This window comes from Girardinichthys multiradiatus, chromosome 4 (genome assembly GCF_021462225.1).
Source record: "Girardinichthys multiradiatus isolate DD_20200921_A chromosome 4, DD_fGirMul_XY1, whole genome shotgun sequence".
Lineage (NCBI taxonomy): Eukaryota > Metazoa > Chordata > Actinopteri > Cyprinodontiformes > Goodeidae > Girardinichthys > Girardinichthys multiradiatus.
This window is the reverse complement of record NC_061797.1, coordinates 50,022,075-50,047,281: the sequence shown is the minus strand read 5'-3', so window position 1 is coordinate 50,047,281 and position 25,207 is coordinate 50,022,075. Positions and strand designations below refer to the sequence as shown.

The window sequence follows — 25,207 nt, the reverse complement described above, 5'->3', positions numbered from 1 at the left end:
TCCTTCACAGTATTTATTCAGTTGGTTTATTATTTCTGATTTAACAGACATCTTTCTTTTGGCTTTAAAGTAAATACTACACAGAATAGAGGAAAAAGCTGATGGTGCTGCATAAATAGGCCGATGTGTGGCTGAAGCTGCAGCTCAGTCTGAACGTGAGCTGATAAAGCAGAACCAGATTTAAACAGTGGCAGAAGAGGATCATCAGAATAAAAACAGGGTTTATGGGGAATATGTGCAAACCTGGGCCCAGCTGCCCTCGTCATCCTCCTGGTTTTAGCGTGGTTAGAGTGAGCATAGTGAGAAGAACAGAAAGGCGTGGGGTTAGTGAGGCGGCAGTGCAGGGTTAGAGCAGCTTCACGTGAAAAAATGTTAAATGCATACTGGTCAAAAATAAATGAAAAAGTTAGTCCTACAGCAGCAAACAGAGAACAGAGACAACAACGGCTATGTGGAATGGATTGCTTGACTTGATTCAAAACTTATTTTGCTTTAATTTGATTTGAAATATTTAAGCAGTTTAGGTGTAAATCATGTTTTTAAATGGTTGCCAAACAATAATCTCAGATCTTGGCAAAAAGCCCTTTCAGACATGACACACGAGTTTGTTAAAGAGACGGTACGCAGTCACATTAATGTTCCCCGTGATTCATTCAGACATGTCTGTCTGGGGTTCAGTCTCAGTTTATGAAATGAACGTATGAAGGGAAGAACCTGCTTAGTGCTAAACAACATGGCTTCTATCCTGAAGGTGTAACTGATTACTGATCACGCTATTATTCTTTGTAACTGAATCTGGATTACTCCTTCATGGTCCCTGATTGGCTGGAGGCAACTCTCTCAGTGCCAAGTGGCAAGAGGGTCTGTCCCACCCCCTACCCACATATAGGGTAAGGGTTAGGGTTAGGGTTAGGCCCTGAACTGGGAGATCATTCTGACTGCAAAATGGGCCACTTTTAGAAATTGGTGTTCCCATTCAGTGCTCCGTAGCTCCAGTTCTGACCCTCTTACAGAACCAGGTGGATGAGGGTAAAGTCTTCTCCACCATTAAGGCATATTTAGCAGTGATCTAAGCTTACCATGTTGGACCTTCCATTGGTTCTGGATGCCCTGATGGCTGTCCCTGTTGAACCTTTGGTGAATTTGAGATTCGTTACGCTGAAGACAACACTTCTGTTGGCTCTGACCTTGGCTAAGGGTGTGGGTAATCTTCATGTTTTCCAGTGAATCCCGCATTTACCAAATTCTCTGCAGGAAAGCGTCTACATGGACTCTGTCTAGTACGAGCCCTGCGCACATACACAGGCAGAACCAAAATGCTGGATAGCAGGTGTGACTACGTTAGATTCCAGCTCTAAGGGACAGCAGCCTCCAGGAGGCCTGCATGTCCATTCATCTAGAGGGCTGACAGACTTGTCCCCAGCCAATCAGAGCTGGCGGGCTGTAACGAAACCTTCTGGTGAGGTCACATCTAGGGTGTTTCCACTGTGAGACGCTCATTCATGCTACTCAGAATACCGGGGTTATACAAGTAACCTAAAGTTTCAGCATGTAAACAGAGTTGCTTTAATACAGAGCTTTGTGCAGATAACTGATAATGAGAGAGAGTCCAGCAGCAGCTCTGAGGCTACACGACCATCCAGGAGAAGGAATAATCTAACGGTTTCTTTCCACCCACATTTTCTGCAAACCTTTTTGAGAATTTGTGGTGACAAAAGTAAACCTGTCCATCACTTCTGCGAGGAATTTGTTACTGTGGTCGTCATGTTTGGCTTGTAACACTTGCTTTAATCGAATACAGCATACTGTGACTTTAAAACTGAGAAACATCCTGAAATGTATTTTCCATACATCGTTACACCCCTAAAACACAGATTTATAATCAGAGCCTGGAAGTCTCAGCTCAAACCCTCATCTGTTTATCCCTTGTTCAATTATCCAGAAAGGTCCTTTAGATACAGTCAGAGGTTCATGAGAAACATGACATGTCTGAAAGGGCCTTTATATGCAGAACCTCCACCAGGATCAACCAGAGAACTTAGAAGGAAAGGTTTCCTCAAGATGAAGAAGAAAGCATCTATCACCATAAAAACCGTCTAGTTTCACTGACATTTATGCTAGAACTAAAATAATTATGTAAATATAGAAGAAAAAAAATCAAATGAAGACACGAACACACACAACAAACTAAACAGCAACTAGAAAAGGTAGAGAAACCCAAACTGACAGGACAGAAGTAAACACAACAAAGCTGGATAGAAAGAATCGAGTGAAGCCTCGCTTCAAGCTGCCTCCTGAAAATCTGCAGCCAAACTGTCGCTGGGCAGCTTGAAACAAGACGTCAACACCAACGGGTGAAGCACGAGCGCCCAGATATTCCGGGGGGACTAACCGTAGGAGGTGTGGCTGCCAAACTTTCCATCTCTTCATGTGTGACCCAAACGTTTCCTGTAGACTGATCATGTGACACCCCCCAATCAGAAGTGTGCAGAATTGAAACAGTGATGGAGGACAAAAACAAGGCAGGAAGGAGAAAAACAAAACAAACCAGGAAGAATTTGTTTATTAATTGTTAGAAAAAGACATAAGTGACTCATTAGTATGTGTTAAAGTGTAGATGCATTAAAAACATGCTTTAAATAATGCCAGGAGTGTGTGAAGGGAGCACCACGGGGATAAAGTGTCCTGGAAGATCTGTGTTGAAGCGTCCTACAGCTGTGTGTGTGTGTGTGTGTGTGTGTGTAAAAAGATGATAAAGTGGTACCGTTCTGGAGGTGGGCGGGGCAGAAGGGCTGGTGAGGGACATGATTTCCTGGATGGCCAGTCGGAGTTTGAGACGATGCAGGGGGTTGCTGATACCAATCTCTCTTTGGATTTCTGTGTCGGACAGCGCCGACATGATGGCTCCGCTCTTCACGTTGGCTCGGCAAGCAGCCACGTACCAGGCAGGCATGCCCACCCACAACTGGCCACAAGAGGGCAGTAAAAAGACGGTGCAGGTCAGACAAACTGGGCAAAAAATGCGGCACAGATCAAACTGGGTTAATGTGTTTTCTATAGGTTTAAATTAGGACCAGTGAACCTCAGAGATTAAAATATGGTCAGCAGGTTTGCTGATGAGAACATGGATCCTGATTCTACCCAGGAACACCAATTTCAAAGTCTGGACATTCAACCTGGAGTTTCTGCCGGTCTCAGTTAGGAGGCTGTTAATAATGTTTGGAGTTCACTTTTTAAAAGTTGGGTTGATGTCTGTCCAAGTTTCATTCCCAGAATTAAAAACACTGATGTGGGCCAATCAGGGTTGGCATCATGATTGAATATAGACTCTCGTCCTCAATGAACAACACACACATTTCATTCGTTCATGAAACACAGCAGCAGAAAACTACTAATTCTATCACCAGAAAAATGATCTGATTCTGTTCCCTTTATGAACTGCAGCGGTCCATTTCACAGTTTGTTCTATTTTTCAGATGTTTATGTAGAAAACAGAAAAACAACTCTGGGTCTATTTTTGTTAACTGTCCACAAACCTTGAGATTTCTTTTTAGAAACATTTTTTTTTATTTATTATTCTTCCACTCATTTAAACGTAGTTTTCTTCAGATGTGATCCAGGCGAGGCTTCGAGCATATCTACTCCATAAACATACAAGCAAGATATATCGTTTCAGATGAAAGGGTCCTAATTTTTATCCTGTACTCCATGGACACAGCCTTTAGATAAGGTTAACGGAATACAACTGATCATTTCAGCCTACCTAAAACTCTCCCTGGAGCTTCACAAGTTTATTTTTACCTATATAAAGGTAGTTTTTTTTTTAAACACATTCTGAGTTTGGAAATTCTCTGCCAACTTTGTCCCACTGGGTGCCGAAGTTTGCTCTGAAACTTTACCAACAGGAAGCATTTCAGGGCATTAATGTCCCCAACGTTCCTACCTCCAACCAAGCCACCACAGTTGGTCCGTCCCACTGAGCGAACGGCAGGCCCTGCCTGCGAGCCTCTTCCAGCAACTCATGCCTGGGACACAAAAAAAAAACACGTTAACAGCACATTTCAAATCATCTAGACAAACATAGAGCTTCTAAAACTTCCAACATGCAGTCATCTCCACTGTTTAAACGCACAAATCCCAAAAACCTGAAGTGACATGCACCCTTAGGATCAACAGCAGGAGTTTGAGAGAGAACAGAAAGGGAAACCCGGGAAGAGTCAAACATTCTGGAAAGCTTTAACCCTAACCCTCTGCAGCCTTTTACGTTTTAACATTAGCACTAATAGCTGAGGTAGCTGACTAGAGATCATAACCAAAGAACAGAACCTCAGCCTGGGTCCATCTCAGACGTCTGCAGGGACACAACATGCAGAGCAGGAAGAGTTTGCCATTTAAATATGATCAGATTCTCTTTATGCACATCCTGAGTCAGTAATAACTGTTAATAGAAAGGACTGAACTACTTCTACTGAATTCAAAACACATGGTACATTTATGTTTAAACACTAGATGGGGCTGCATCTTCACACTATCAAAAAAATCTAACATTAAAACAAGATCACACAAACATTCAATATTTAAACGATTCTTCCATCAATTTCTGTGCAGAAATTCCTGCTCTGAGAGGAAACGTCTTCTCTCAGTAACATCCAGCACACACATTCCTGTTAGTTAAGCTCCTGTGAGGAAGGCAGGGTAAAATGCAGCATGGAAAACCATCAGGCATTCAGAGGGACAGCTGTGTGGGGTCCTGAAGAGTTACTGGTTGGGTAAATGTGAAGCCAAGAATGGGAGGAAGACGAGGCAAGACAAAGCAACATGAAACAACTTACCCAGTCTTTGGGCTACACATGGAATGAGAGGAGGATGGTGGAAAAAGAAGAGGAGGGTGGGCAAACAAAACAAAAACAGAAAACAATGAACTGGTGCCAATTCATGGAAGCAACAACATGTATGGTGGCTGTGATGTGCCTGCTCCAAACCCACAACAAAGAAAAACAGTGAATTAATCTAGGTGCTGTCTGTGATGGAGTCGGGTGGTGGTGGTGGTGGTGGTGGTACTGAGCGTGAAGAAGCATTAAACTGAACACAACCACCTTAAAATAGAGCCAGTATTAACAATGTTCTGCATTAGCGGTGTCCTGCGCAGCAGAACGGTTGGACATGCAGGACCAAACTCACTTCTTCTGCAGCTTCCTGTTCTTCTCAGAAGGACCTCCTAATGTGCCCACTCCCAGACCGTCCTTTGGAGAGCTCTCTGCATCAGGAGTTCCAGCTAAAACAACAAAATACAGCATCCACAGCAAGGTCAGAAAGGGAAAATACCCATGACATCCCATCATCAACCCTGCACCGTTCTGACACTCCTACCTCACCACTGCCTCAGAGCACCACCTTCACACCATCATACGCTTCACTCTATGCCCTGTAATCTGTCTTCTGTTGACCCATGACCATATGATCTAATAAAATCTTGGGAGTGTAATGTCTGACCTTGGCTGGGGGAGTCCTTCCCAGGAATGCTGGGCCGGCCCTTCTCCTTCTTGCCGAAGAGGCGTCCAATTGAAGACTTGATGCTCTTCTTCTTGGCTGCTTTGTTGAGGGAGTCCTGGCTGCTGTTGCTGCTGCTGGGGTTGCTACCTTGGCCGTCCTGCAGGCTTCCCAAACTACACAACCAACAGTGATCAGATGGACCTCCCATACAGTAGAAACCAGGACAAACTAAAGAGGTAAATCAGGCGAGAATCTCTACCCTCGTATGTCTCTGATGTCCTCCTGGCTGGAAGCATGTCCTACTTCCCTGTTTAGGCGCATGGAGCGCGGAGTGGTGGGGGGGGACGTCTCACATCTGATGGTGGTCTTGTCGTCCTGAGCAGACTGCATGACACAAAGAACAGAGCAATGAATGCTGAAGGTTCTGTTTTATCAGCACAAAATGCCAGAACAAGTCATAAGCCCAAACCCACTGGACGGTGTTGCTAAGGAGATGAATGTCTGACTTCAATTCCTGAACCAAAAGTGGAAGACAGTGAATGAATGGAGAAACATCCTAAAAGATCTTAGCTTCAAACCATCTGCAGTGAAACAATTTGTTTTGTTCATTTTCTCTAATATTTATAAAAATCCTCCCCTGAATGTAAATCTCAATTTTTAATAAATACTTTAAAAAAGGAGATTTATTAAATAATCATTTATTTAACGGGAGAGATAAAAATCAGAATGAGGAGTGTTCTTTATTTCCTGCTTTAATTTAAACAAGTAAAAGTGCTTCATTCAATGTGGAGTTAATTTAAACCGTTTAAAATTGAGCTCCTGTTGAAACATGTGAAGCTGCAGCTCTGAAACAATCAACTCAAATTGTGTGAGTGGAGGAAAACTAAAACCATACTACGACTTTCTGGTGAGACCTTCGAGACCTGAGACAGAACGGGATATAAAGACATGAGATGAACGTGTGTTCAGGGAGTGTGTGTGTGTGTGTGTGTGTGTGTGGGGGGGGGGGATTCAGACTGACACACAGCCCTGTCAAGCAGCTTGCTATTTTACCTTCCTGCGATGCTTGCGCAGGTCGCTAGGCTGAAGCATGGCAGAGAAAAAGAGAGAAGAAGAGCAGTTAGTAAGTTGCAGATCAGAGCCGGACCCAAGCCATGCGCCAATACACAATCACACAGTATTTTCTACCTCTGATCACTGTTTAACACACAACAAGACAAAACCAGAAACTGTGTTTTACTGTTATGTAACAAGGAAAAACTCTGCAGAAGCAGCACCGCACACAGTCAGAGGACACTAGAAAACCATGCTGGAGGATGAGGGTGATGGGATGGGTGCAGCCTACTTCATTTAGTTGTTATTCAATCTAAAAACACCGGGGACAATAATATGACAGAGTTAGCTGTCACACAGTAAGTCAAAAAGCATGATGAGTTATTTGGCTAAGCAAAGAATAGCACCTAAATTTACGACCCGTCACTGCGGCAGTAATGTTTTCCACTCACAATGAAGAAAAAAACATGGGAGAATTTTTCTCTCCTACATTCCTCACAAACCTGACATCAGACGAGCAAATAAACCACAAGCGTGCCACATTTCTGTGCCCCCCGGAGAAAAATACCTAATCACTCATTTCCTTCGCTCAGCTCACAGAGAGGCGGGGCTGAGCAACAGATTACTGAGCTAGAAAAGGGAAACAGGAAGAGGAAAAATTCACTTAATGAGCAAAAATGGTCCCTTTCTTCCAGCCTTCTGGGGGTCAACAACTAGAGCCGAATTTCCTGAAGCTGCTAATTTTAAAGTCGTGTTTATTAAAGCAGACGTGTTTTCTTCACATTATCAGGCGAACAAAAATGACCCAAAGAATTTGATGCTCATATCTTCAACAGAACAGAAGCTCTAAATCAGATTAATAACACACTACGTTATTCCTCTGATGAGTTTGGAACGGTTTTTCCACCCAAAGACACGTCCAGCGCATGTCTCCATCAAAGAAAAACCATCTCTAAATCACAGGTTCTGAATGGGGTGACAACGGTTCTGCAGAACCTCCCCGTCCAGCTCAGTGTTTCGATCTGAAACACTGGAGTACGCCTGCAGGGCTGGAAGAGTGCTAACCCAGGTACAGAACAGTTTCTGGTAATTCCAGGTTCTTCTTGGCATCATTTTACTTTCACACAACTCAAATCTAATGAAACCATTTTTCCAAGGTGAAACTTTCTCTTTTGCAGCATCAACAATCTATAAAAGAGAAGAATTTGAACACTTTTTCCAGTGTGCCTCTGTGGCTGGAAGAAGGTTCAGAAAGAACAGGGAGTGACAAACTGCACCCACCCAGAGGGAACGAAGGAAGCTGTGGGGAGATAATCTGCAGGTACCTGGAAGTATGGTGCATAGCTACAGGCCTGTGGGGGGGGGCTGAAGCCCGCAGCACCATACGGCAGGTAAGTTACGGTCTGCTGGGACAGGGAGCTCTGGATGATGTAAGGGTCATAGCAATACTGCTACAGGCAGGGGGCAGTTGCACATACAAATGGTTATTAACTGACATGTGAGTTATTAGCTCTCTGTCACACTGATGAACGGAATAATCCATGGAAAATTTTATTATTCTCCTAAATCTTTGCAGAAACAAAATATGAAACTAAAATGATATTAAAAAAATCAAAAATAAATCTGAAATACGTTCATAATGTTGAACTAGTTTAAGTCTGATGGGAAAGACAGGAGGGCACATTACCAAGGTCATGACCCCCATCCGATCCATTTCCCTGTTGGGGCTGCGGGGAACACGTCTGGGGGTGGACTGGCCCGAATTGGGCGGCGATCCACCCAACGACGAGCCCGCACACAGGGACGGTGGTATGGAGCTCAGCGAGCGGAAACGTCCTCCCAGGCCGTCGCTGCTGCCCACTCTGCACTCGATCTCTTCTGCTCGGATGGCCGTGCTCTCCTTCTCTTCTTGGATCATCCTGGCAGGTTAAAGGAGATATGGAATTATTATTCCAGGTCCATTGCTATGATGGTGTAACACCAGTTCTTTCTGATTCCTGGCCTTCTTTCAGCAAAGCTGTTCTTCTTGCCATTTTTTCTTAAAAGCCAGATTTGTGGAGTGGGTTTCCTGTGGACATATTGTCCCACCAGAGCTGTGAATCTCTGCAGCTCCTCCAGAGTTACCATGGGCCTCCTGGCTGCGTCTGTGAATCATGCTCTCCTTAGATGGCCTGTCAGTTTAGGTGGGTAGCCACATCTTGCTAGGTCTGCAGTTGTGAAAACTTGCTTTTATTGTTCTACTTCAGCAGGGGCCTCATGTACGAAGCGTACTTGCGCACAAAAACCTTGCGGCACAATCTTTTACGAACAACCCGGCATGCACTAACACGAACACGTAAAAGTGTGTGGAAATCCACAGAAAATCGACAATAATAAACTACAGAGAACTAAAACTTCCCTAAATCCACTGAAATATGACTCCATTCAGTTTATTTAATCCATGGAGCATCAAACCTGATGTTTCTTCATGACTTTGAGCTTTTATGGTTTAAACCAGAGCGATGAAACTGAATCACATTCAGCCTCAATAATTTAACACACCTGAGAAAATGATGGAAACAACCTCAGTCGGATGGAAACTGTGAAACTTCCTCTGTTTCTGTGACCTGTAGATGGAAATGCTCATCAGTCTGAGCGCCGAGGAGCAGAAAATGGATGAGAATCATTCTCATTTAAAGTGAAAACTGTGTCGGATCAGCAGATTAATTCCTCCTCAACTCCTGATTCCTTTATACTATAATAATTACAAATGTTGGGAACAAACCTCAATCAGGCTCTGTGTGCGATGGCGGCTTCTAGGTCATTTTCTATTTTTTTATGAGATGTCATGAATGGTTTTGAAGATTTAAAGATCTTCACATAGTGTGTGTGGTAACAATCTTCCTAATAGAAATATAGGAGTCATATTCACATCATTATAATGATCAGCACTGAGCTAAGATTGAGCTTCGTGAAGCATTTAGATGGCGCTGTTGGGTTTAGATGCACATATTGTAAAACTAAACGGGTTCGAGCCGACAAACGTTTTATTTTCAATCAGGTTTGGGTCATTGATGTCATTCAAGTTGTTCTCGGTTTGCTGTAACTGACTACAAACATCCCTCATGATGTGCAGACACAGTCTCATGTTTTTCCACTGAAAGGAACCGGTTCTTTGACACCGTTGCCATGGACACGTGATGGGTGCCTTATGGTTATTCATACTACTTTGCATATGTATTAAGAGGCGGGGACTGGGCGGTCCTAGCGCCACATGCAGCTAAGTCAAATCCCCCACAAGTTGGGATGTATGAAGGCTACGTGTGCGGTGACGTGTCTACGCACAGTTTTGTACATCTGGATTTTTTTGTGCGCCGCACGTTTCAGAATTTCTCCCTACCACAAACTTTAAATATGAAGCTGAACACTCTTTAGTACATGAGGCCCCCAGGGTTCTTCTGTTACATAAAATCCCAATAAAAATATGGACGTTTGCTGGTTTAGCGGGAGAAAAAAAGTTGGGAATGATCACTTTTCCATTGTCATAATATAATATAATATAATATAATATAATATAATATAATATAATATAATATAATATAATATAATATAATATAATATAATATAATATATATCTGCGTTTGCAGGGGGTTCTGTGGAGATAAACCTTAGAAACTCAGAACACAACAGAGACGATCAAACATTTACCAGAACAGATCCAGTGATGGACTGATGTGGATCTGAGCTGACTCTGGAAAACCAAACTGGTTCTTGGAGGTGTCTCAACAGAACCAGCTCTGGGACCAGCACTGGTTTAAGCACTGACCCACTTTAGTGACAACACCCTACATATATAAGCCACATTTTAAGTTAATCTTGAATTTTGCATTTTTAAACGAAATGTACCAAATAAAGATATTTAAATATTGTGCTGCAATAATCAAATTACAAAGAAAACACAAACCAACACGAATCTTTGAAAATAGTAAACAGGATTTTAAAAACACTGAAAATGATTTCCAGGAAACAAACAGGGATGTTCTTCAGGTGGAATTCTGGTCCAGAAATCAATGGTCAAAGAAAAATGTTCTGAAGAACCTTCAGAGAGTTTGCAGAACTACTGCTAAAGAAGTGAGGACCTGATGATTAAATGAATAAAAACTTCAGAATAATGACCTGATTTCATTGTTGATGGCATCCAGCTGCTCCTGCAGCATTAAGGCGAGCGTCTGTGCATCGGCCTGACCAGCAGGGGACAGCAGGTCCACCGAGCTGAAAATAGTCTCCCTGTCCTCCTCCAGGTCCGAGACGTCCATGTCGCTCTCGAATGCCTGGGCCACGTTAGCCAGGACGTTAGCCTGCTGCATGCGCTCCCACTCCTGCTCATTCAGAGTCTGCACCTGGATTCATGTTCAGAGGGAGCACACAAACAGCAGCAGGTCATGGTGTTTGGGGCAGCAGAGGTTGAAGGCAGAGCAAGACGAGAACCACAGGACAGAGAGTAAAGGTCAAACAGATTGTTGAGCACACAAACGCTGACGGTGTTACAAGCAGACTGACTTACATGTCGCTGAAGTCCACAGATGAAGCAAACAAAAAGAAGCAGAAAAGAGGAAAATCATCAGAAAGAGGAGCATCGTAGGAACAGGGAAAGTGGAAAGATAAGTTACACACGCTGCAAAGAGCAAATCTGAAGCAAACCTAATGTCCATCTTTACTTTAAGCTCAAACAGCAAACAAATGTTGTCAGACTCACTATACTGGGTCAGCTCAGATTTAACATGCTTAGCTGCTGCTGCTGTAAAAGACGACTGAAGTGCTCACCTTGGACGGCTCGTCCCGGAGCGCCGCCACACGCGCTTTCTGAGGCCGTCTCAGAACTAGAGCGCTGCTGTAATGCTCCGAGCTGCTGTCCATCATGGAGGATGCTGAGACTGGGTACCTGAAGTCAGGAGTGCTGCCCAGTGGAGAGCGCCTGGGGAAGAAGTATGAATGCAGCACTCAATAAAGAGAGGTGAAAGTTGAAAGTTGAAGGTAACAGGTGAGATGTTTACCCGTGCATTAAGGAGTTACTCCTGCTCCTGCCCTGCTCATTCTCTGCCCTCATGGTCTCAATCTGGATTAGGAGTTGCTCCTGTAACAACAGACATTCCAACAGATTATTATGTGGGAAAGAAGCATGCTAGAACAGCTAAAATGCTAAAACCCAACAAAAATGGTAAATTTAATATACAACACTGATACAAGAAGGAATTCCTCTTTAAATCAACTATTTCTTCACCTTCTCGTGGTGAGATTCCTCGATCAGCTTCTTGGTGTGCTCCAGTTCTCTTATGAGTGCGTTCTGAAGAGTCAGAGGAATGAGTCAGGTCTTTGTACGAACAGCTGATCAACATTTTAAACTCTACACAGAAACAGGCTCCCCAGATGTAGAAATGATTGTATCAGTTTTTTTTTTTGTCTTTTTAAGACTGGATGTAAACATTTAAACTGTTTTATTTGCTAAGAAGCCAGACTTTCCTCTGATCTTTTATGGTGGTCTTCAGCAAGTTCTCCAGGCTTTCTGAAGACCTTCAAAGTTGTCGACTGGTTTTCTATCCAGTCTTTGTTCACCCAATGAACTCTTTTTCTCTGTCACAATGTATTCATTAGTTTGGTATTTTTTCCAGATTAAACTAAGGAAATGAGGATAAACTGCATCTTTGTGACAGGATTAGAAGGAAGATCCAGCAAAACCATGTAGCACATCCATGCACTCAGAATTGGCAGCTTTTCTGCATCTCTGATCACCTCAGAACTTTGCAGATAGAAACTGTACTGATCACCTTGTCCTCCAGAGCAGACATCCTCTCTTTGAGGTGAAGCTGCAGCCTCTCGTTGGACTCTGATAGGAGCTTATCCACCGTCTCAGACAGGCGTCTGTTGTGCTCCTCGTTCATCTTCTCTCGCTGCCTTGCCTGCAGAAACAAAAACATTTCAAACCGGTTTCTGTCATGTCTACACAGCAGTCAAAACATAAAAAGCACAGAGGTGCAGCTGTCAGATCGGCCAGCAGTATCGTTCCAGTCTGATGATGGATCCTTTCACATTTTGTTCTAACCATGGAGACAGTAGACAGACAGAAATGGAGAAAATGGTGGTACTTTCACTCCGGCAACAACATCCAACATGTTGGTTTATCAGCTGGGAAGGAACATACTTCCTCTCGTTCATTTCTAATGGAAAATATCAATCTTTACTGTTGATCTCTTCCTATAATTGGGTCATTTTGACTTTTCCAAAATAGCTTTTTTATAAATTCAGCCTCGAAATTCCAGCTGAAAGTCTTAAATGCGGCACTAATGCTGTATTTTATAAACTGCTTTTTAGTTTACAGTGAAGAACTTTTTATATTCAGAGCTACAATTTAATCCCAGCCAGCAGAGCGACAGACCTGAACTACATGACATGTTCCCTCAAATGACTGATCTTTAAAAACACTGAATGGTGGATCATCTGCTGCAGCATTTCAGGAAGGAAAACATGAACCCAACAAACCATTGCTCCATTGTGTTAAAATATGACACAAAAAGCTGAAGGGTTTTCTCACCCTGAGAAGTTCCTGGTTCTTCTCCTCCAGCTGGGCCTCCATCTGTCTCAGTCGCTCCTCCACGTTGCCGTGGCGTTCCTCCGCCTGAAAATGAGAAAATATCAAATCTCCACCTTTATCTGTGCAGCGATTTACCAGTTTCTAGTCTGTTTAATGACAATGAGCCCAGAGTAGAGCCTTCATCTCCAAATCATTCACCATCGATCCTAGAGAAGGACTCTGCTGGCCATGTTTGCAAAAGTCCTTCTGAAGGATGGAGACATCACCGGATACAGAAAGGAAGCATAATGTACGCCTGAGAAACCAAAAGAAATCAAGTTTTAACCCACGAACAGTCAGACTCAAAGCTGGCCGTGCTTCCTACATCAGTCTAGATGGCAAAATATTCCAAAAAAGTTCTCTGCAATAAAGTACTAGCACATTAGCTACATGAACAGGACAGCATTTACTAAGGAGCTAATAGGCTAAAAGCAATAATTCTGCAATGTGGGTTTTAATGATGGGTCCCATCAGAATCTGCTGTGTTAAACCCACAAACCAAAGGTTTTCAGAGCACATGAAAGCCCCAGGACCCCCAAACTGAGCTTTGATTAAACATCACCAGATTTTTATTTTTAAACTGTATTTAACCAGGAGAGCGTTTGCTCGTTTTTTTTATGTTTAATGAAGTTTGGGTCAATAAAACGGTTCATATGATAACACTACCAGAGCTTAGCTTCAACCTGGTTAAGTTCAGCTGAAAGGAGCCCCCGTGTTCAGCCCGGTCCAAAAAACTGGTCTACCTTGGTGTGAGTCTTAGAGCCACACAGAGCACACCGAGGGTTTGACATGAAGACGACAGGAGCAGCATGTCCACAAAACAAAACAGCAGGACAGACAGAAAGAGGACAATGTGTTCATGTAAGATCAGCACTGATAATCATGGCTGGTGGAGAGAAAACAGAAGATCATCATTGATTAAAGAAGGAGGTGTTTCACGAATAAAACCGAGCCGAGAGACGTGCTGATCACACGCTATGGATGAACCAGGAGAAAAATGATGTTTACACCGGCTGAAAGGAGCGTTCTTACAGAAGGCAACACGAAGACGTCTACTGTTCCAGGCAGTCCTTCTCAGCCATGGTTTATACATGTGCTTTTATCTGCAGCCACAGAGGAAGTGACTCCTGGCTCATCAAATATGCATGGAGGACATGGTTTGGATGGCAAATATTCAGAGCTGGTAGACAGAAAAATCTCCAATTCTAAATTAAAATGTGAAAAATAATAACTAATGTGAACAGAGCCATTAGGATAGAAACTTACAGTTTAATGATAAACGTGTGATTTTCTTTGGATAAATGAGGCAAACATTTTCATCTGTAAGGTTCACAGTTGGTTTTAATGCACAAATGTTTCAGCTGCTGGGTTTTACCCCAAATCCAAGTGACTTTAGGAGGAGAAATGATGGTTGCCGATAAAACACTGGGACTTAGCATGACGAATCCGTGGTAATCATCATCAGTACCGATCCGGTTTAAGATTCTTTCAGATCTGACTCAACCCTGAAATCTGTGATCTAGCAAGAAGAAACTATCACGAATATTTGTGTAAAACTCTTGGCCTTTCTGCAGCTTGACTGTTATTAATAGTTTTACATAAAAAATACCAGAAATGAGTTTTTATTTTGCATTAAGCAGCTTTCGTTTCATCTGAATATCATAAAGTTTTCTAGAAGCTGAAATCAAGGACAGAAATCACAGCTGGTAGAGGTTCTGCTACGCTGTAAATATTTAAAAAGCACTTTGTTGGCTTCCATGATGTTTCTGCTTTGATTAAACCTGTCCTCTGAGCCTGATCCAGTACTAATAAGGTTCTGAGTTTTCAGGCTGAGCTGAGAACACCAGAGGTTCTTCAAGACAAAGACACAAACTATAAATGGATAAAACCAGGAGCACATTTCTATAAATAGATCTGTGTTGATATTTGGAGGAAGAGAAACAACGGCTTCCTCAGCAGTTCCTCCAGGGAGTCTATGGATGTTGTCCTGCTGGGAAACTAGAATAATCCCGGTAAGATTATGTTTAACTCACACACCATCCTGGCTGAAACCTCATCTTATTTATGTTGTACTTTAGCTCCATTGAAAGAGCTGCAATAAAACACACCCTCCACAGGAAATTATTATTTTACAGCTCCATCATTTGGAGCTGTAACATTATTCAATGTTAAACATAGATAGCGCTCTTCTTCTAACCTCAACTATTGTTTTATAGAAGCAAAAACAAATTTACTTCTATTATTTGAAGCACACATTATTCAAATATGAAGAATCACATAAGAAAATGGGTCTGTAGACTAATTACAAAAGACGTAATCTTTAGCTCGAGCAGCTCTTGACTAAAGTTTAGCTATCCGGCTTATTTTTCTTTTTAGGGATGTCCTGACCCGGGGTCAAAACGTTCCTCAGGAGTTCCTTCCTAAACTCAACTCCTCTTGGCTGTTTTACTGGCTAAGATGAGGTCAGCTGCAGCTGCAGACACTGTGTTCAGGTAACCTCAGCTGCCCAGGAGCACAGCTGAAATGTTTAAAAAGCAGCAACTATATGAAGCAGCAGAACAGGTTTAGCCCACACAGGATTACCTGGAAGCACATCCAGGTAATGTGCAGGAAACCTTACTGAGGACTGTAGGTGTATTTGTTGAGTAATATTTGATCCAAACATATTGATGTGGATTCACAGAAATGTTCTATTTGGGAGATGAAATGTCTTCAGGAAACGGGAGAAGTACAGCTGCCTTCTAGTCAAGTTCAGGATTCCCAGCTAAATATTCCTGCATTTCACACTTGACACTGATAAATCAAAAATGTCTGGTTACTTCTTGTGTTTTTGAGGCTTTTCACATTTACAATCTAAACAGAACGTTAGGAAATTAGAAATAAAATGTGTGGTTTGAAGCTGTTTCAGGAGAACAGATGCTGAAGTGGTAGGTTTGGGTACCTTTGTGAGGGCAGCGACCCTCTGAGCCAGCTCAGCTTCCACCTCAGGCAGAGTCTCTGCTTTGCGGATGGTCTGCTGCAGCTTCTGCTCCGCGAGCTCCAGCTTCTCCTGCAGCTGCCGGTTTCTGTCCTCTGACTGAAAGAGGAAAGAAGTCATTAGCAAACATAATGGCGACTCATCTGTGTTGTGGCCTCAGTGGTCGGTTCCACACAGTGAAAAGAATGAAAAGGACTGACAGGCAGAGGGAGGCAGGATGTAGAGATGGGTAAAAGAAGGGGTGGGCAGGAAGGAATGAACAGAGGATTCAAAGTGGCACAAAAACAGACAAAAGCCATAAGAAAAGAGGAGAAAGACGTCTCCATCCCCAGGGACAGCATGTAGAGAAACGAACCAGTGTTTTCAGGGTCGTTCATTCAGTTCGAACACAGTGAGAATTCACTGGCAGCAGCCAGAAAGCTGCAGGCATCTGAAATAAGTTTCCATCCAGCAGATTTTATCCAAAGACCATGGGACCCACCTGTCTGTAGAGGGAGTCCTTGTTGGCCACTTCATTCTCTAGCTTGTCGTTGAGGTCATGGACAGACGTGGCCTCGCGCTGCGCCGCCAGGTAGCGCTTCTCCAAGGTGGTGATCCTCTCCTCCATGTCCTCCTTCTGAGCCATAGACTATTCAGACAAACATCTACATCAGTGCTCTGAGCAGCACCAACACACAGCTGGCATCGTTCTGCTCTGGATTTCATTTCATCGCGTCTCTTCCTCTCACCTCTCTAAGGTCTCGCTGAAGCCTCGTGTTCATGTCTTCAGACTTTATGAGGTCTTTCCTCGCTGTGTCCAGGTCCTCCTCCAGCTCGCTGACGCGTGATGCCATAACAGCCATGCGCTCCTTCATTTGGCCCAAATCAGCAGTCTGACGGTCCACTACCTCCTGGAGCTCACCAACCTTCCCGAACCTGGGTCCAGACTCTTCTTCCTGACTCAGTGAACCATCCGAGGACCGCTGTGAGAACATCAACAAAACACATTTAACAAGAAGGCAACCAGAGAAAAACAGTTACACAATCACTATAAATTCTTTCGCTACATGTATGAAATATCTCCAGGGTGTTACTCTTCTCCTCCTGATGGTACCTTCATATCATCATCTACGCCTTCTGCACATGTCCAAACCAGCTCAGCCTAGCCTCTTTACCCATGTGTCCAACTTAACTGTCCCTCTGATGTACCTCATCCCATTCCTGTCCCTCTTGGTTCCTGTCTTTTTGTTGGAGCCACCATCTCTAAACCATCCATCTAAGCAGGTCTCACAACCATCTTGGAGATCTTCCACCATGCCTGCACTCTTGCCTAAACCTCTGTGTGCACCACCCTTTTCAAACGTTCTCTCTAGGTTTTTAAACTCATTCATCTTCAGCATCTTCACTCCCTGAAGCTTCACTGATCCACCCGTGTCCCTCCAATTGGTGGATTCTATCACAGACCTGAAGCTGCAGCAACCAATACAGTCTCTACCTCCGTTTTATTGTCAGCGTTACTGTAAAGCCAGTCCCCGTTCACACTCAGTGTTCTGGGTCGCTGCAACAACCAGTACCGCTGTCAGATCATTTAAACACTCCAAAACCTCTTTCTGGAATAATAGTCCAAAGATAGGATTTTATTTCAGAATAAAGTTCTACTTGTTGGAATCCTCCCAATAAAACATTTTCTCAGCCGTCGGGTTTTATTGATCAGTGGATATTAGGAAGCTGTATGGGTAAATTAATTCCTCTCATATGCAGTTTTTAATTGTTTCTGAGGTTGACTGAATGCTTTAATGTTTCTGTGAAGTCACAGAAACCCCAGCAGAACTGTTGACGTAGCTACGTGTTTATTTGCATCTGAGCCCGGTAACTGTGTGATCCCATCACTTTAATGCCAGGTGTGAACCGTCATTGCCAGGCTCGCCTACGTACATCCCGATCAGTCAGGAACACCAGGTCTGAAGACGGCCTCATCCACATATTCACAATAATATATTTTCCATATTCCTGAACTATCTGACGAGGCTGAGCATTGATGTTGTGAACCAAACAATCCCACTGATCCGGCGTGTATCCTCACCTTGCCGTTGGTGCTGGGTGCGTTTTCAGACGTGTGGTTGACCTCACTGGTTCCATCAGCCAGGCCTCTCTTCTGGCTGCTCTGCTCCCTGAGGTAAGCAAGCTGTAGAAAACACGCTAACATGTTGAGTCCTATCGGCTTATTGAACGACACATTTCAGAGTTTTTTAAGGACTAGGTAAAGGTAGTCTTCATCACCCTCTAATTTTTCAGATTTAGGCAGGGAAACAGGAGCAGGTATGACGGCACTAAAGACGGACTGAGAATAGCTTGGCTCAGTGGACTTTTAGAGAGGATCTGAACCACATTCTGTTTTGGGTCAGAACAGAATCCATCCTGAGGAGTCGACTCAGGCGGTTTATTCTCCTTCACCTCAATAGGTTACATAATCATATTCATCATTTTTGTCATACATCTCACTTGAATGTGAACCATGTAAATGAAAGACACTGACTTTATTAGTAATTAATAGATCGCCAGGCATGTTGCTATTTGGCTAACGGCCACAGTGTGGCGCTGCTGAATGTTATTTGTCTGTAAAGCAACAAATAAAAATAAAATAAAACTGTTTTCAATCATTTACCCAGATGGAGTTAAATGGGTATTTAAAATCGGAATGGCTTTTCCATAAGTATAATTTATTCAGTTTTGAAAATATTTCCCAACTGGCGACTAAAATGCAATCCTAAACCATGATGGAACCTCCACCGTGTTTCATTTTCAAAACCTGATGAAGAAATTCTGCCTCACTGGAGGCAGTATGTAAAGATTTGAGGGCTGGACTGGAACATTTGCAGAGAAATACATGTGTGTGTAGCTGTAGAGTAGTTTTAAAAGCTTAACTGGTAGACAACATGCAGCCTGAAGATGTTCCTAACAAAACTAAAGTGTGTCAGGTTCTACATGTGTGCTGATGTGTGTGCGTGGTCCTAGGCTGGGTCAGAGGAACAAAAGATGGCTCCAGCTTGAAGTGCACAGAGAAAATCTGGGGCAAATGTCTGACATCCTCTGGGCGTTTAGTCAACAATAATCCATCTGAACCTTCCTGCACTTCCATGCACATTAATCTGTGTTTCAGTTAAATTTACAAGCCAACTGTGAGACTCGGCCCAAAGTTTAAACTCTGCAGAACATTTTTTCTTCTAGCATAAAGTCACATTCACAACTAAAACACTCTTGGAACATCTTTACCCAACAGGAATGAAGTCTACATCTTCAAACTTTGATATTCTTCCTAACAAAGACTTTTAGAAAGTTTTCGTGTTTGCTTACTTCTTTGTGTGAGATGGCGAGTTGCTCCTCCAATGCACTGCATCGCTCTAAAGCAACACGAAGTCGCTCTCTCACCTTGTTAAAAAATAAATGAATCACAAAGATAAGCCTCCATGAGTCCATTTTTTATAGTTTTCTTGATCTTCTTTGTCTTGAGGTACCATTTATCTGAGGTCTACATGTTAACAAAACTCCTAATTCATTTGTCTCAAATACTCAGAATGACATTTGTTGTACCTTCTCATCAAGGGCTTTGTGGTGTTCAAAAAGTGACTTAAGAGCTTTGAGGACCTCCACCTCACTGGAGACACCTGCAGGAGACTGAGCCTGCCTCTTCACCACAGTCATCCTCAGACTGCGCTCATGACGAGACACCAGACACTCCAAGTGCTCCAACAACAGCTGGACACACATCAGAGCGATAACAAGTTAGAGTTAGCATCTTCTACACAGGACCCACACGTGTGTCAACAGGACTGTTAGGTTTTGTGAGATTTGTTGTCTGTAGTGGAAAAATGTTGATTAAGCAGCTTTCCACACCAACGGGTTTTGAAAATGCTTTGGATTATTTGTGAACCAGTGTTATGACAACCATCTCCAGTCACAACAGAAACAGACAGGAATTTTCCAGGTATGTCCAAATAATGCTCACCCGGGTGTTGTTTCTCTCTGCCTTCAGCTCTGCAATCTCCTCCTCCTTCTCCAGAAGCTGCTCTCGATACAAGTTCACTTCCTTCGTCAGCGCAGCAAACTCCTACAATGTAAATAAACGGTAACAAACAAGTTACTCGGGGCCTGGTGAATGCATGAGGGAAAAACGTGAGATATACAGACGTCTTGTGCAGATGTGCATGTTTACACTAAATTACTAACACCTAGTTTATACCTGCCTCCTGCACACATGGTCTCCTCTCATCAACATATTTGTTCACTTCTGGCATGAAGCTATGAATTATTTGCCTTTTTTTCCATCTGAGTGGTTTCTGTGATTGCAGCGAACCCACAGTGAGCCGCAGCAGATAATTACACATTCCTGAGTCTTCATGAAGTGGCTCAGAGTCATGCTTACATGATAAGTAATGGAGCTTCAGATAACACGCACTAAAAAACAATAAGCTGTCTCATCTGGAGTTTCAGTGGGTCATCTTCATGCAGGGAAGTTCATCAAACTCACACCCGCTGTGGTGTGTATACATTTAATTGTGGCACTATGAGAAGCTAACATTACTCACATCTCTCTTAGATATAATATATCTATACACACACACAGATCCTCGTACTGCTTTTAGAGATTACATGCATGGCTGGACTCCTGAGGAATGTGCCATGCTGATTTTCTTTGCCCTGTGGTACAGGCACGGCAAGTGGTGAGGCCTTCTTGCTCTGTTCCTGACAGTAGCAGGTTGGGGGTGGGTGGGGTGGATGACGGCTGTTGGGTGGAGGGGCTGCTGGAACTCGTTGTGCTTTTCTTTCACTACAACTGTTATCCGTTTCCTCCTTTCCAGCCTCTAAACTCTTCCAGCTCCTGGTAAAGAGTAAGAAAAGCTTAGCTATTGGTCAGAGGAGGACTTCTACTCTCTGCTGGCCAATGAGAGGCTTTTGAAATGAAGGCTCAGGGTTAATTACAGAGCTGCTCACATCCTACATCCCCACAGAGTGCTTCTAAAAACCACTGACGCCCACCAGCAGCATGAGAAATCCTAAATGAGTGAATTGAAAAGGTCAGTTTCATCTCTGACTCGACTACAACGGAGAACATCCAAGATGACTGAAGTCGATTTTAGAAATTAAAATAGCTCAGATTTCAGCTGAGTAGGGATGGGTACATTTCACATCTGAGCCGATACGGTAGCGATACTCAGGCTACCGTATGGGCTCATGGTTTCCTCTGACTGCAGCCTGTTTAAGCTCTCTACATACTAGACGGAACATTCTTACTGGAAAAAACTGAAATGTTTCTCTTCTACTTACTGTATTTATGTCTATATCTTTAACTATCATGTATGTATTTAATTACCAAGCTCTGTCTTATAGATCCAGGGGGATTATTTCACCTCCGACAGCCAAGTCAGGTCAAAAACCTTTATTCTGTGGTGACTGGACTTTAGCTGCATGTCAGAGGCAGGGCATGAAACACTTGGGATATTTTGTGTACTTCTACCTTCACCATATATACCAGGAATAGGAGAGTTAGCTCTGCTGCTGCTCGCAGGAGAGGAAGTGGTGCCATCAAAACTAAATTTGGCGCTTTTTAAAACTGCAGATATTCTTTCTAGGGTTTAGCGGCATGTTTTTCTGTCCGCTGTCAGGAGCTGGTGTTCACCTGCGTGTGAGCGCACGTACCTCAGAGTGTCAGCGTCGGTGACACATAGTATGAGGAGTGTGTTTTCGTCCAGCTTTTGTCAAGTTTGGCCATAGAAAGTAGACAACGACGCAGGGACAGAAATCTTTCACAACGTGATCTAATAAAACAAATGACATTAACGGTTTAAACATACTATTACTACATGCCGCGATCTTCTGGGGGGGCGGTCTGGTTGGCTGGGCACCCCACTTTGAAAAGTAGTCTGGGAGACGCCGCAGGAGCTTCCTCAGATTAGAAGTATTCACGCCCCCGACCTTCCACGTTGCATCACAAATATTGCAGCGAGCGTAATCTGCACCGCATTTTGAAAGGTGGAGCCATACTTTCGATCACTTTCTATCAGCCATCCTTTATTCACAGTACCAGTGGCTGCTGACATCATTACGGTCTTGCGAACAACGCAGTGTTCATGTCCGGCATGGAAAATCGCTTTTCCACTCCCTCAGTGTCACGATGATCATTTAAGTACTGCAACATGGGACTGTTTGATTTTACGTGAATCGGTGGTACCGACAGAATTTGGTCGGTACCTATAAAAGTACCAAATTCGGTACCCATTCCTACAGCTGAGAACAGAAAACATGCTCTAAGTGTTGGTTGTTTCGGTCCACTTTGCAGTTAATTTCATGCATATCAGTGTATTGCAGATCTAAACAGAATTGGGATTATTAATCTGCTTCTTTCTGTTTCTCTCTTTAGTGTTTAAGCCAGACTCTGCTGCTGCTGCTGCTCGGCACACGTGAAGATTTTGGGCCCAAACTAATATTGTTTGGGTACAAATCTTGCTGATGTGTCTTTATTTTTGCTCCTATGTAACAGATCAGCTGGCTTTACCAAGATTTGTTCTCACCGTCACCAAGATGAGGGATTTTTGGATCACTAATGTTGGATTTAGGCCTTGTGTTGTTTTGGTCAACATGTTCTACTGTACAGTTAAAGGAAACAGTAATTCTTATATTTAAGCCTTTCTCAAAGTCCAGACTCTGATCCGGATGCAGACCCTGGTCCCGGTGGGGAAAATATGGATGGAATCGTGGAACTGGAAACAGAAAAACATAGAACACTGTAGAATGTGTGTATTTGATGGAACAAATATGAGGTTTTCACAGTGAAAGTGCTTTAAGAGAGATTAATCTCGATCAGTGCTGCTCTGTCAGCCTGTCTGTGGGAGGTGACCCGCTCAGCCGATGCCCGGCTCTCCCTCATCGCCTAGTCGAGTCGTAGAGACACAATCGCAGCATAGCACGTTGCCATAGCAGTCTTCATTAATGATTACAACGTTCCAGAGACATTTTTCTTTCACCTTTGTCTGTACGTGAATAATAGGAACCAAGTTATCCACAAGGCAAATGAGCACAGAGAATGAAAGCTAACGTTAGCCTGCCTTTCTGCATCATAATTAAATGTTTCCTGATATCATTGAGCTGCCAAAGATCTATACTTCAGTCCTGTGGGTGGGAGTCATGCATCTACTGTGAGGAGTACTCTGCAGACATGTTTCCTTATTATAATGGACAAACATTACTTTGTTAACCTTAAATTCTAGGCAGGTTTCAGAGGAAAACCTAATGTGTCTCAGAGCTTTCAGAGGCAGCCTGTCTCCCACTGGCCTGATAGTGTAACAACAGCCAGTGAGTGGAGATGGTTTACATGCTGGCCAGAAGGAGCGAGCTGCTATACAAGCCTTAGAACCGAGGAACGGATTAAAGGGAGGGGAGGTCCATTAATATGTGTGCCAACCTGTTAAAGAAACAGTGCAACAAAGCAGAGAGAAACCATCCTTTCCAGGGATAAGCACACTCTGACCTGCAGCACTCTGGTGACACTATAATCTGCGTTAACATTTCAGAACAAACAGAGAAGGTGAAGAGAACCAAGACCTGCAAAGATCCAACAGGTTTTAAACCACAAATGCAGCATTTGGATCACAGCTTTATAAAGAGGCAGGGTCTAAACAAACTGAGCATTATGCAAATGACTGCATGCATGATGAAACCAAGGCCTTCTCGCCATCAATCATTAATGATGAGTGATATCTGCCCCTCCAACGTCTACAGACACCAGCTGATCTACAAAGTTATCATTTTCATGTATTTCCGTTCAGTTTGCAGTAGACATCTACAGTGTGACTAAGCCAAACTCAAGCCATCAACAGACTCTGCTTAGAGGCAAGATCAGAGGCAACAGGCTTCCCACCTCCTGCATCACTTCAGCTGTTCTCAAAAGCTTAGAGCGTGAGCTGAAATGTGACACTGTGCGGACAGCATCTGGTCCCCTTTCAGGAAGACCCACCACCAGAAACTCATCAGGAACCGCAGCAACTCGAACTCAGCCGTAGAGAAGTTAACCAACCATCCAAACTCACTGATTCATGGACCAGATGAAAACATTAGTTCTCCTCGGGGCTGATTGTCAGTTAAATCCCTCATTTAAATAGTGTCTTCTGTGAGCTAAAATCAAACCGATGTGAAGTGAAAAGAAAAAAAATGAATAAAGAGAATGTCTCATCAGTTACTCTTGTTGTTCTATGCGTTGTTAACTCTTGGGATGCAGTATGAGTTTATTGTGAAGCACTTTGTGATTTTTAATGTCTGGAAAGGTTCCATTTTAAGAAGGTTTTACTTCCTTAAAGCAGTTTGACCATCCTGGTCATGTGTAAAGTTAAGGTATCTTAAACAGATGCAGATTTTTATCAAAAAGGTTGAAATACACTCAGTGTTAATAAATGTAAATGGATACGCTGCATGTTTCTAAGAGCTGCTGTAACCATGATCTGATGAGACAGGGATGGCTCCCGCCAAAACTTATAAGTTAGAGTATAGTCAAGTTTTAACACCATGTTCAGCAAACAATAGCACTGGAAGAAAAAAAGCCCTGGTGTACAAAGGTTAAATACTCTGTAGTACATGTAATTACATCACCCCGTCTGTCCTCGTTTACAGAGCAGCTGAGTCATACTAACAACAGAAAAGAGTCTTTGTGAAGCTGCAACTGGACACAGACAGACACTGATTGTGGCTCAGTGGGGAAAGGAGTCGTTGGTTTGATTCCAGCTTCCTCCTGCTACAAATAGATGTGACCCTGGGCAACGCACTTAACCTCAAGTTGCCTACCAATGTGTGTATCGGTGTATAAATTTGTTTGTTTAAGTGAATGTGGGTTTAGTGTGCAGTGCTTTGAGTGGTTGATATGACTGGGACAGGGCTGTACAGGTCCTTCTCAAAATATTAGCATATTGTGATAAAGTTCATTATTTTCCATAATGTAATGATGAAAATGTAACATTCATATATTTTAGATTCATTGCACACTAACTGAAATATTTCAGGTCTTTTATTGTCTTAATACGGATGATTTTGGCATACAGCTCATGAAAACC

General features: G+C 43.1%; 1 protein-coding gene across 20 annotated transcripts in view; it reads right to left on the bottom strand.

Moving 5' to 3' along the window:
- The window catches only part of ppfia1 (PTPRF interacting protein alpha 1), a 47,743-nt gene that overhangs the window by 9,828 nt on the left and 12,708 nt on the right, over positions 1-25,207 (bottom strand). For 4 of the 20 annotated variants that reach the window (XM_047363327.1, XM_047363334.1, XM_047363324.1 and 1 more), the window contains exons 3-26: positions 20,116-20,217; positions 19,701-19,865; positions 19,464-19,538; positions 18,193-18,294; positions 16,859-17,092; positions 16,612-16,758; positions 16,095-16,229; positions 13,897-13,908; positions 13,115-13,198; positions 12,351-12,482; positions 11,807-11,869; positions 11,580-11,659; positions 11,350-11,500; positions 11,090-11,095; positions 10,702-10,925; positions 8,234-8,465; positions 5,753-5,877; positions 5,494-5,666; positions 5,182-5,275; positions 4,833-4,844; positions 3,944-4,025; positions 2,765-2,965; positions 2,393-2,455; positions 244-270 (exon numbers count right to left, since the gene is read on the bottom strand). In XM_047363327.1, the coding sequence (XP_047219283.1) occupies positions 244-270; positions 2,393-2,455; positions 2,765-2,965; positions 3,944-4,025; positions 4,833-4,844; positions 5,182-5,275; positions 5,494-5,666; positions 5,753-5,877; positions 8,234-8,465; positions 10,702-10,925; positions 11,090-11,095; positions 11,350-11,500; positions 11,580-11,659; positions 11,807-11,869; positions 12,351-12,482; positions 13,115-13,198; positions 13,897-13,908; positions 16,095-16,229; positions 16,612-16,758; positions 16,859-17,092; positions 18,193-18,294; positions 19,464-19,538; positions 19,701-19,865; positions 20,116-20,217 (2,721 nt within the window). The remainder of the gene's footprint in view (positions 1-243; positions 271-2,392; positions 2,456-2,764; positions 2,966-3,943; positions 4,026-4,832; positions 4,845-5,181; positions 5,276-5,493; positions 5,667-5,752; positions 5,878-8,233; positions 8,466-10,701; positions 10,926-11,089; positions 11,096-11,349; positions 11,501-11,579; positions 11,660-11,806; positions 11,870-12,350; positions 12,483-13,114; positions 13,199-13,896; positions 13,909-16,094; positions 16,230-16,611; positions 16,759-16,858; positions 17,093-18,192; positions 18,295-19,463; positions 19,539-19,700; positions 19,866-20,115; positions 20,218-25,207) is intronic. The other 16 variants (XM_047363340.1, XM_047363338.1, XM_047363339.1 and 13 more) reach the window with 12 other exon arrangements.